The sequence below is a fragment of the Panulirus ornatus genome, chromosome 42, assembly GCF_036320965.1.
Source record: "Panulirus ornatus isolate Po-2019 chromosome 42, ASM3632096v1, whole genome shotgun sequence".
Lineage (NCBI taxonomy): Eukaryota > Metazoa > Arthropoda > Malacostraca > Decapoda > Palinuridae > Panulirus > Panulirus ornatus.
In genome coordinates this window covers 3410389-3423333 of record NC_092265.1, presented here as the reverse complement: position 1 = coordinate 3423333, position 12945 = coordinate 3410389, and the positions used below count along the sequence as shown (strand labels likewise).

Here is a 12945-nt window from a genome sequence, read left to right as displayed (position 1 = left end):
CCCACATACACATGTATATACATATACGTCCACACACAGCACATATACATACCTATACATCTCAATGCATACATATATATACACACACAGACATATACATATATACCCATGTACATAATTCATACTGTCTGCTTTATTCATTCCCATCGCCACCCCGCTACATATGGAATAACAACACCCTCCCCCCTCATGTGTGCGAGGTAGCGCAAGGAAAAGACAACAAAGGCCCCATTTGTTCACACTCAGTCTCTAGCTGTCATGTAATAATGCACCGAAACCACAGCTCCCTTTCCACATCTAGGCCCCACAGAACTTTCCATGGTTTACCCCAGATGCTTCACATGTCTTGATTCAATCCATTGACAGCACATCGACCCCGGTATACCACATCGATCCAATTCACTCTATTCCTTGCCCGCCTTTCACCTTCCTACATGTTCAGGTCCCGATCACTCAAAATCTTTTTCACTCCATCTTTCCACCTCCAGTTTGGTCTCCCACTTCTCCTCATTCCCTCCACCTCCGACACATATATCCTCTTTGTCAATCTTTCCTCAATCATTCTCTCCATGTGCCCAAACCATTTCAAAACACCCTCTTCTGCTCACTCAACCACGCTCTTCTTATTTCCACACATCTCTCTTACCATTACATTACTTACTCGATCAAACCACCTCACACCACATATTGTCCTCAAACATCTCATTTCCAGCACATCCACCCTCCTGCGCACTACTCTATCCATAGCCCATGCCTCGCAACCATACAACATTGTTGGAACCACTATTCCTTCAAACATAGCCATTTTTGCTTTCGGAGATAATGTTCTCGACTTCCACACATTCTTCAAGGCTCCCAGGATTTTCGCCCCCTCCCCCACCCTATGATTCACTTCCGCTTCCATGGTTCCATCCACTGCCAGCTCCACTCCCAGATATCTAAAACACTTTACTTCCTCCAGTTTTTCTCCATTCAAACTTACCTCCCGATTGACTTGACCCTCAACCCTACTGTACCTAATAACCTTGCTCTTATTCACATTTACTCTTAACTTTCTTCTTTCGCACACTTTACCAAACTCAGTCACCAGTATAATATATAATGTAGATATAATAATATATATATAGCACCAGGAAAACAGACAAGACAGGCCACATTCATTCACACTTAGTCTCTAGCTGTCTTGTGTAATGTATCAAAACCACAACTTCCTATCCATATCTATGCCCCACAGACCTTTCCATGGTTTACCACAGACATTTCACATGCCCTGGTTCAGTCCCTGAGAGTTTACTGTATTGATTTCTTATACTCTTTAGCCCATAGCTTGTATGGTTGTCCTTACAGAATTGGAGGGCCTTTGATGCTTTACCAAAAGACAGGTGAATGGGACCCGTCCAGTTGGTGGACTGTGTACTATATCATTAGTCTCCTGCAGTACCCTTAGCTCACTATGAGGATCAGAGAATAGATTTCAAGGAGTTTAAAAAGACATGTTTGGGGATAGACACAGCAAACCAAAGATAAGTTTGCTGCCTACTTTCTTACAGTTGTGGCATTTGCTTATCAGGTGTAAGGTGTATGAGGTATGCTAGAACTACTTATTGGCTAGCCTCTTCAATCTTGTCATGATTTACTTACATTTTGTGTAAATTGTTAACTGCAGTGCCTTGTAGGAACAATTTACCTCTTGATATGCATGGATGAGGGCTGAGGGCCTGTATTACTGTCATTTTCTATCTTTCTTGGTTCAGAATGTTTATTTTAGTAATGCCATAATATTTTTTTCCATTTTGTAGTTGAATTTTTAATCATTATTAGGTTTTAGCTTTACAGGTTATCAAGAAAGGCTGATTGCTTGTTACTTCTACTGCTCATACTTATCACCATTTTTTACAGGACGATTTGCACACTTGCCCTCAGAGCAGCTTACAAGACTTGAGGAAGAGGTCAAGGCAGCAGCAGCAGACTCTGAAAAGGTCGATGACCTTGAAGAATTCCTAAGGGCTGTCCGCGAAGATCAAGGTAAGAAGAACTGAAGAACACAGAAGAGGTTGAAGAAGACAGGGTGTTAAGGAAAGAAAAGGTTATACTCATGGAGGGAGTGGATGACTGTGAGTATGGAGATTATCTGTACTAGCTGACTACCCACCCTACTGTTGGGATAGTAGGCTCACCATTGATGGCTAATGTGCCTTTGGCATATATTCCTTTGGGGAACACCACATGATGTGGTACTCTGCTTTATCACATTTTGAAAAATGCTGACCAGCAGAGATACTAAATAAAAGACTATTTCTGGCTGGACAGCCTTAATGATGATAAAAATAGTAAGGTCTTTGTCAACTTCTCTATGCACAAGAGGCCCATAGTATCTAGAAAAAAGCCTGTAAGTCTTTGTAATGTGAGTAAGCATTTAGGGAAGAGCAACAGATTGGAAAAGAGAGTGCAGTTTATAAGACATGATGAGAGTTTTGACTGCCATGTTTACTGCACTGAGATTAATGTATTTATCATATTTTTGCCAACATTTGCAAGTGCAGAGGGGCCACAATGTGTGGGAAAGGTCCTGCAGGTGTTAGTGTTAGTAATGTGAGCAGGCATTCAAGGAAAAGCAGCAGCTTGAATTTGAAAAATGCGGGTTATAAAGTGTGCAGACATTGATTGTCTTATGCTGATCAGACCTAGTGCATTGGCAAGTATTGTACCAAAACATAATGTATTTATGTTTATATCTTAAGACACTGGAAGTTATTGATATTTCTTTTAGATTATTGTAATACATTGTTCATGTGTGATATGCTTGCTTGTGGTGTGAATTAATTTTAAAGTATGATTTTTATGTCAGTTTTTCATTATTATGATTTATTGTATGATTTTTTTCATATAGTTCATTCTCCCTATTTTACTTCAAATGGCAGTATACTTCTCAGTAGAAAAAGCCATTATTTTTTCTGATTCCTATCGGATTATTACTTTGTTTTAGAGGAGTTCTGAGTTTATGACAATTTATTTCATGTTGATAAGTAAAAACTAGTTTCTTTTGTAACCAAGTGATACATGAAAAATTATTGCTTGAAATTCCATTGCTTGATATTTTTACCTTATAGTAAGTACTGAAGCACATACTTTAGCATTTGATGTATGAGTTTTCTTGTAGATGTGAATTTTTAGTTCATTCTGCATATGAGAATAATCTGAAATTTGCTCTGGTACTTTTGCAGATAGTACATATCAGAAGTTTAAGATCATTATATTGTAATTATTATACACCTGTATGGTAGGTAGTAATTGATAGGCAGCCAACCAGTGCTACCTGCCTGGGTATCAGGAGGGTTAATTACAGCTGCATAGTGAGCCAGCACTTCCAGGTAGCTGTCTTTCTACCTCACCCACACATGGACTAATGGCATTTCGTCCACAAACATACAATCCTTTTCACACATAACACTTGACAACTCTTAGCTTATACAGCTCATTCTTTGTAATTCTAGATTTTCTAGTGGTGAGCACTATGTGCTAGCCCTGCCTTTTGACAAAGTGATTGGAACAGTAGATAGAAGTAGTCAGTAGGAACATTTAGGTTGGAGCATTAGATAGAAACATCAGGTAGAAGTAGTAGGTAGGAACATTAGGCAGGCGCATTGGGTAGTAGTAGTCAGTAGGAACATTAGATAGGAGCCTTAGAAACACTGTTAGACTTGCCCTCTGCCAGTGGCCTGTTAAAGGTGAGGTACTAAAGGCTAAGAAGTTACACTTGAGTTTACTAGTTATGGAGACTGTTGCCATGGCCACCCACTTCAGGCAGTTACAGAAGGAAAAAAGCATCAGAGATATAGATAGATAGTAACTTCATAATTTGTACTATTACCAGAATCCTTTGAAGCCCTTGTATATTTGCTTATAGGTGAGAAATGATGCTAATGGTACACCTTTCCATTGGAATCATGTTATGATTGCCAAGTTTAGCACTTTTTTTGGTTATCTCTGAACAGGAATGCATTCTTAGTACTAATCAAGGTCTGTCTGTATATATATTTTTTCCTTTTTACTTCTTTGCTGTTTCCAAAGTTAGTGAGGTAGCACCAGGAACAGATGAAGAAGAGGCCTCATTTACTCACATCTACTCAGTAGCTGTCATGTATAATTTACGAAATCAAAGCCCCATATCCATGATCAAGACCCTCAGACCTTTCCATGTCTTTTTTGACTGCTTCATATACCCTGGTTCATTCCATTGACATCATACCCTGGTTCATTCCATTGACATCATGCCATTTCCTGTGCACTGCATCGCTGCAGTTCACCCTATACCTTCCTGCACATTCAGGCTCTAATCACTCGAAGCCTTTTTCCTTCCGTCTTTCCATCTCCAGTTCAATCTCCCTTTCTCCTTTTCCCTTCCATTTATGATGCATATCCTCTTTATCAACTTCACCTCAGTCATTCTTTCCTATTTCCATACCATTTCAGCACATCCTCTTCAGTTTTCTCAACTGTGTTCATATCACCTCACCTTTCTTTTATCCAATCATTTCTTACTTGATCAACCTGCCTCACAGCACATTGTCTTCAGACATTTCATGAACAACACATTTATCATCTTTACATTCTAATCTATAGCCCATGCCTCGCACCCATACAACACTGTTGGAACTACTGTAACTTCAGATATTCCCATCATCTCCTCCAAACTGTAACTTCTCTTTCCACACATTTCTCAACGATTCCAGGACCTTCCTCCTCCTCACTCACCCTATGACTCACCTTGGCTGCCGTGATTTCACTCTTATTTGTCTAGAACACTTCACTTCCTGTAAGATTTTTCCATTCAAACTCTCACCCCAACTAAGTTGCCTCTCTTTGGTGCTAAACCTAATAACCTTACTTTTTTTCACATATACTCTCAAGTTTTTCCTTTCACATTCCCTCAAGTTCAGAAACCAATTTCTGCAGTTGCTCAAATCTGCCACTATTGCCTTGTCATCAACAAACAATAACCAACTTGCTTCCCAAGCTTTCCTATACATGCCAGATTGTAGATCTACCCCTTATCCCCAAAACCCTTGCATTCACTTTCCTCTCTACCACATCCATAAACAGAGTGAATAGCTATGATGTCATCACACACATATGCTGCAGACCTATCTTTGCCTGGAACCTTTCACCCCTCCTTTCTACCTTCTCGCACACTTGCTTTACTCTCTTGATAAGATTCCTCACTGCTACTAATAGCTTTCCTTCCACATCATATATTGTTAAATACTTATCACAGAACATCTTTTATCAACTCTGTCATATGCCTCCTCTAGATCCATAAATATCTCATTCAAAGCCTTCTGTTTCTTTAAGTATTTATTCTTGAACATTTTTCAAAGCAAACACATGATCCACACATCCTCTACCAGTTATGAGGCTCATGAAAGGCGTGCACAGGAGAGAGTGAATTGGAGTGATGTGGTATACAGGAGATGATGTGCTGTCACTGGACTGAAACAGGGCATATGAACCAACCATGGGAAAGGGAGAGGTATGTAGAGCCTGATAGTGGATAGGGGGCTGTAGCTTCCAAGGAATTGCACGTAACAGCTAGAAAATGAATGTGATTGAATGAGGCTTTTCCTTCGTCTTTTCCTGGTGCCACCTGGCTAACACAGGAAATGGCAAACAAGTATGAAAAAGAAGAATAAGAATGTTAATCATGAAATGTATCAGTAAATTTGAATTTAATGCAGGAAAAAATTTCTTTTTGAAGGAGTTTTAACCATCACTTTCGAATTTGATACTTCGCTTCTACTGCTTAAGTACTAAATTACCTGCATTCCAGAAACAGATAGAGGATCTTTAGGGACTTCCAAAGGACAGGCACTTACACCTGTTCCTGAAGAGGGCAAGTTCTTGACTCAGCCAACCCAAGATATTCCAGAACCTGCTCCTGTGCAGGTAGGTATTTTTAAGATGTGCAGATGTGGAAAGTAGGTTTCAGTGTTTTTTCTTTAGATATTTGCTTCTCTTAGAAATACTGAAAGCTATACAAGAAATAGATATATGTTGTTCTTTTCGATGGAACTTTAAACCCACAGGTAAGAGGGAAATATTAAGATCTTTTAATTTACTTATGAGGTGGGCAGTGCTCTTTGTACCTGCAGTATCATGGTCTGATAAGATATTCTTTTGAGTGCTGGAGCATAAACCTAATTTTGTGTAGTATAATGTAACATGCTCAAACTAAATGGAGAATATACCAGCTTGAGAATGTGATAAGTTTGCCATCATGAAAATTGTTTGTTTTTATTTGAAATACATCCTAAAATGATCTTTACAGTATTCCTAACATGCTCAGTTTCAGTGTTCCTACATAGAGTATACAGTAATGTATTGTAATGTTAAACCTTAATCATTTAATTTCATTTGGAGAGTGGATATGTAATGTAAAAAAATTACTGACCACTACAGTACTAGAAGGACTTGCTTAATGGTGGACCCAACATACTGAAATTTTTACCTTACTTTTTTAGAAATGTAAGTCTTCATCCAGGATGTAGAATCTCTTGATAGAGTGCTCACTCAGTCAGTTTTTGGGGTGCTTCGTAAAACTGATGTGGGTGGGCTCTGTATAAAGTTGCCCAATTTAATGCTGTTTAGCTTTGGTGCCTTCTGTCATTTTAGAACCAATTCATTGTATGTTGTGAAGCTCTACTTTTAAGTTACTAAAGTTGTGATGATTTGGTGTCAAATTTGAATTAGAGCTAAACAAACTTTTCTCCACTATGATGTAAACATGACCTCGAATTCTGAGGGATGCCACCCTCAGGTCCTCTTACACTGCCAATGTGTCTGTGTGGAATACATTCTCAGCTTCATTCTTAATATGATTTATGGTTGTTATTCCCAAATCATGAGTCAGAAATGCCCAGCAAGTGACAAGAGTGAACCTTGTGTTAATGAGAAAGTAAAAAGAAGCATTACACTTATTTTATTAAGTAAAATAAGATGGCGATGGGAATGAATAAAGGCAGACAGTGTGAATTGTGTGCATGGGTATATATGTATGTGTCTGTGTGTGTATATATATATGTGTACATTGAGATGTATAGGTATGTGTATTTGCGTGTGTGGACGTGTATGTATATACATGTGTATGGGGGTGGGTTGGGCCATTTCTTTCGTCTGTTTCCTTGCGCTACCTCGCAAACGCGGGAGACAGCGACAAAGCAAAATAAATATAAAAAAAATAAATAATAAGATTTAGATACATGCTGTTCATAAGCTTAGGCTTAATCCTTTAGATGTAAAGAGTACCACTGTTTTTACTATTCTTATGAAATTCATATAACAGTCCATTTTGTGTAAATTTTAGGATATCCCTCCCCCACCAAAGTTCCCTGAAGATCCCTGGCAAGCTTTTATCGACTACATGGCGACCACGGAAGGAGGACATGATACACAGATCACCATGGGCCAGGAGGGCCACGTCATTGAACGTGGCATGCACAAAGACAAGGGGATTGCTGTCTTCACTAGTGGAGGCGATTCCCAGGTTAGCTTTTAAAGGGAAAGCTGTTGTATGCGAATGGTATGCAGCTGTGCAGTGCCAGATTTTGAGATGCTGGAGTCCTAGGAAAATTTGTTGGCTCACCATTTTTAAATTCATTACTGTTTCGTATATATTAATGATTTTAACCCAATAGATGAGACTTAGATGAAATACCTAGATTTTACAATGATGAACCATGGCATGATAATTATTTCACTTCATATATACAGGTACCTGTCATTTTAGAAGAAAACCAATAAAGAAAGGCAATTGTTTTCAGTAAATCTGTGCCTTTCATGTGAAGAATATAACTGCCAGTAAGCAGTCCACATTTTTTTTCTCTAACCACTGGTATTTTGAATCCCTTGTTTCAATCATGATTAGATTTCTTTTAAGGTAACAGATTAGTTTATTGTACTGAGAATATGAACAACATGAACTACATAGGTTAATTTACTGAAATGACACTATCCACGAAGGGTTTGGTTCCACATATATGTTCAGGGAAGAAGCTACTCTTATCCTGAGGTCCTCTGTAAATTGGTGATATTGCATCCAGGCTCTGTCATATGGAGCAGGATCCCATTGCTCTGTTGGGGGGGGGATGTCTTGGGTAGTTTTACAAACATAAACGCTGACACATGCTTTATAAGAACTCATCATCTCATTATTTTTGTGCTAGAGATGCACTCCAGTGCCCTATGGTAGCATTACACCCTTGATTTAATGTTTAAGTTAAATCTTCTGAATATTAAAGATTTCTCAGGAAATGCTAAGAAAATAGAATAGATTTAAGGGACCAATAAATGTTTCACCTTCTCCAAAAGAGTATTGAAACACCATAGGAAGTCCCTTGGAATTCCTCACTTAAAGAACGGAACAGTTTTCTGTGAGCAATATCTAACCAGTTTGGTTGTGTGTAATGTAAATAGTGATTTGCAGCATTAAACATTTGGTATGGAAGCTTGGTCTTATAGTGATCTTTAAAGGTAGAAGACAGCCCCTTAGGTCAGCAAAAGGTACTGTTTCTAGTGAGAATGTAGAATCCTTCTGTTAAATCATTTGATTATTTTTGTTGGACCTTGGAATTTCAAAACTTGGAAATATATATTATCTGATGTTTGACATAATTAACCACCCGTTTAAGCATCAGATAAGTTGACAGAGAGATCTAGTGAGTATATTTTTAACAAGTCTGTCCTTCCATCCTATCCAACTAGGAAACCTCCTCTCACAGCTGACTGTGAACTTCCTGCTCAAACCCCCCCCTCCCTCTCTCTCTCTCTCTCTCTCTCTCTCTCTCTCTCTCTCTCTCTCTCTCTCTCTCTCTCTCTCTCTCTCTCTCTCTCTCTCTCCACTCTTATTTGTCTTTATTCCCTGTTTTTATAAAATTTTGCTCCACTAGCTCATGCCCACATTGCTGTCCTTGCCCTCTCCAAGATTTCTATTACCCCTTCCATTCTCATTCCTTACAATGACTCTAAGTTGTCTGTCATCTTCCCATTTACTTACATCCTACTAATTTATTTTTCTTCATCCCCGTCTTTTCTTTTTATGAGTTATCTTTGTATCCACCCTATGTTTTAGAATTCATTTGTAGCTTCTTATTCACCACCTCCCTTATTAGTTCTGTGTCTAATTGCATTCTCTTTTCTTTTTGTTCTTGTCTTCTCTGCTGGCTGTGTGTTCTTGCTTGTTACCTTTCCCATCCCAACTTGACTCTTCTCCTCCTTTCATCCCTTATTCTGCTGCCGTTCTTTTCTCTTTACACATTTCTAGTTGTATGTCGTTCTCCCAGCCCCCTTTCATCTACATGCCTTTCTATCCCCTACCAATTGGCATATAGCTGTCTATGCTTTCTCTCTCCCAACTTGCTCCTGTCAATCCTAGTACTAACTCTCCACCCAACTATTAATTCTCCTTACCTCCCAGTTCATGCCTGAAAGTAAAGGATAATCCAAACAGTTTTATAGTTTGTTTTAATGCCCATGAAAACTTTCATATGTCAGATAATGTAATAACTTTTTAACAGGGTATGAATGCTGCTGTCCGTGCTGTAGTGCGGATGGGCTTGTATGTAGGTGCTCGTGTGTATTTCATCAAAGAAGGCTATCAAGGCATGGTTGATGGTGGCGACAACATTGTGGAGGCTAGCTGGTCATCTGTATCTGGCATAATCCATAAGGTATGATTATAGTCTTTTAGTATATTCCTTGAGGGATTTGTAATAACCCAGCCACATGGTTCTGTTGAGAGGATTGTAACATCCTCATCTTAACTGGTTTGGGCATTGAACGTTTTAAACTTCATTTTCTTTTAGAGAGAGAGAAATACCATCATTATGAAGAGAAATGGCATATACGAATAAGAAAATGTAACATAGGCTTGGTATCCCTGGGGATAGAGGATAAAGAATACTTCCCACTTATTCCCTGTGTTTTGTAGAAGGCGACTAAAAGGGAAGGGAGCAGGGGGCTGGAAATCCTCCCCTCTCGTTTTTAGTTTTCCTAAAAAAGGAACAGAGAAGGGGGCCAAATGAGGATATTCTCTCAAAGGCTCAGTCCTATGTTTTTGACACTACCTCGTTAACGTCGGAATGGTGAATAGTGTAAATGAAAAAAAAGTAAAGAAAATATGCACGCATTGCATCACATGGTGAGGGATTAATTGTACTTCTGGCAGAATCAGCCATGGCAGTTGCCTTGACTCACCTGAAAAAATATTCATCAGTGAGCCTTGTCATACTCATGAGTACAGGTCTGTGATATTCTATATCATAATATGTGATTTTACAAAAAGTGACTCTCATATGGCATGTAGAAAATAAAACTTTTTTCTGTTGAAAATTCTTACTTTGTGGGCTATTCATAATTTTTTGGGCCACTGCTGTCATTGGGTTCAAGAAAATTTCTATTGAAATTAGAGCAGAGATAACCAATTCAGGCATTGAATGATGTATTAGTTGACTATAACCTCAGAATGTTTAAGAGAGAAACATTTTTGTCATTTTCTACGTCAGCGAGGTAGCACTGGGAACAGAGAAAGAAATGGCCTCATTCATTCACAAGCATTCTCTGGTCCCATCCTCAACTAGACTTAACTGTGCATTCCTTGGGAATATTGCTAAATGCTTGTCTCCTTGATTATATCAGTTCTCATGAGATACCTCCTCTTGGTAAGAAATAGGGTTTACTTTACTTTTATTGAAAAAAGTTATTATAATGAATGCACTTATTTATGGATACTGCCGTACCAGTTTCTATGAAGATTACTTTTTTTTTTTTTTTGCCAGTAACCCCTTTCTTAAGGCATCTGTAGCCTAAGGCTGTACTGCTTTTAGTAACAGAGAAGTGTAGACACCTTTGGAATGTGAGGCTCTTTGACAATACTGTACATCGAGTGATACGGCTTTGATGAAAGTGACTTCATTTATGATGTAACCTTGAGCAGGGGAAGTCCAGTAACACCTTATGAATGCAAAAAAGTTTATGGAAATATATTTTGATCAGATTAGAAGTCAGTGAATGTGCAGAACTCCATTACGATTGAAATGTTTTGATATGAATTTTCATCTTGCGCTTTCCGTAGGGAGAAGATAGCAGTAAATGTAAATTTTGTACCATTATTATCATCCTCTCACTTTGTTCATATTATAGGGTGGCACAGTGATTGGTTCAGCTAGATGCAAGGATTTCCGTGAACGTGAAGGACGCTTGAAGGCTGCCAAGAACCTGATTAAACGTGGTATCACAAACTTAGTAGTGATTGGTGGTGATGGTTCCTTGACGGGTGCAAATCTCTTCAGGCAAGACTGGCCAGCACTCCTTCAGCTGCTTGTTAAGAATGGTGAATTTATAGATTTTACAACTTGGTGCTCCCTCTTTTAGAGCATTTGTAACAAGCCAGCTAAATATATGCAAAATAGTTTCATGTACTTAGATAGCACTTGGTGAGCAAGCTACTAACCAGGCATCTTTCTTAAAACCCAGGTGATTTTTTTTAGTACTTTATTTGCATTTTCTAATACTGTACTGCAAGTGATTTTACATGAATCTGGTAGCATCTTGATATGTCTGGACTACCAGACCTAAAGCAGAATTCCTCAGGAAGTATTTTTTGATTATATATTTGTGTTTGGCTTCTTTTATGCAAAGGTATAGATATTGTTCGAAATCAAATACGGTATGTTTGATGAAGATTGTACGTGAACCAACATACTGTGCATAGGCATAAGAAGATAGGCATGCATAACTAAAAGTTATCAGTAGAATATTGTACATAAATGAATGATAGATATGTGCAGCTTAGGAAATGTAGAAGTATGAAGATATAATGGAATCCCCAACAGGAGACATCACTGAAGATGAGAAGAAGGCTTACACTCACCTTAACATTGTGGGCATGGTTGGTTCCATTGATAATGACTTCTGTGGCACTGACATGACAATTGGTACCGACTCTGCCCTTCACAGGATCATTGAAGCTGTAGACGCCATTGCTTCAACTGCTTATTCCCACCAGCGTTGCTTCATCTTGGAGGTCATGGGTAGGCACTGTGGGTAAGTAATATCTGAGACTGATTTTGGTGAAGTTGGTGAAACTGTAATACTGCGCCCACCTTTTTTTATGAAGGAAAGGAATATAAAATCTTATTGGAAATTCTTGTAATTCATGAGCTTCAAACATGGCTCTTCATTTATCAATCTTTCATTTGTCAATTTCTAATTCCCAAAACCCATACACAGTTCTGGAATGACTTAAAACATGATTTACTATAAGATATTATTAATACTGGTAAATGCCTATGAAATCTGATATTGATAGTGATAAACGCTTATGAAATCTTTGTACAGATGTTTAAGATATTTTGTCTAATTTCATAGTAGTAATCCAAATTCTTCTGGACTGAGTAATGTTCAGATCATGTTTTTATTTTAGATAGTACTGTATCAGATTGATGTATGGACATTTTGTAACTTTACAGTTGTGGTGTCTTCGTATACGTAATGCAGTTTCAACATATTACTTGTATGTTTGTATATGCTATACCATAAAGAAAGATTTCAAAAACATTTATGAATTTTATATATGGAGAGGATGAGTGAACAAAAACCGATCAAGAGGATCTGTGTGTCTGAAGGGAAGGAGTACCTATCTGTCTACAAATACCTGCGATGAAATTTTGCCATGGTGGCAGGGCTAGTGCATTGCGCTCACCACTTGTTGTCTTGTATGCTGACAAATGACATTTCTCTCAACCTCCTTGCTTCATCCTCTCATTTGTCTTGCTTGTTGTATAATGCTATTTTTTCAGCAGCTGATTTTATGTCATAGTGATGTATTAGAGGTTCTTGCGGTATTGTCTTCAACCATGTATCTAATTTTCCTTTTTAGCATTTTTGTAGTCA

General features: G+C 38.3%; 1 protein-coding gene across 19 annotated transcripts in view; it reads left to right on the top strand.

Annotated features, from left to right (window-relative positions):
- Positions 1 to 12945, top strand: part of Pfk (ATP-dependent 6-phosphofructokinase) — a 94782-nt gene that overhangs the window by 17585 nt on the left and 64252 nt on the right. For 15 of the 19 annotated variants that reach the window (XM_071686318.1, XM_071686326.1, XM_071686334.1 and 12 more), the window contains 6 exons: positions 1900 to 2025; positions 5828 to 5943; positions 7361 to 7540; positions 9570 to 9722; positions 11194 to 11383; positions 11886 to 12096. In XM_071686318.1, coding sequence (XP_071542419.1) covers positions 1900 to 2025; positions 5828 to 5943; positions 7361 to 7540; positions 9570 to 9722; positions 11194 to 11383; positions 11886 to 12096 — 976 coding nt within the window. Of the gene's footprint in view, positions 1 to 1347; positions 1383 to 1899; positions 2026 to 5827; positions 5944 to 7360; positions 7541 to 9569; positions 9723 to 11193; positions 11384 to 11885; positions 12097 to 12945 lie in introns of all 19 variants that reach the window. The other 4 variants (XM_071686331.1, XM_071686328.1, XM_071686329.1 and 1 more) reach the window with 1 other exon arrangement.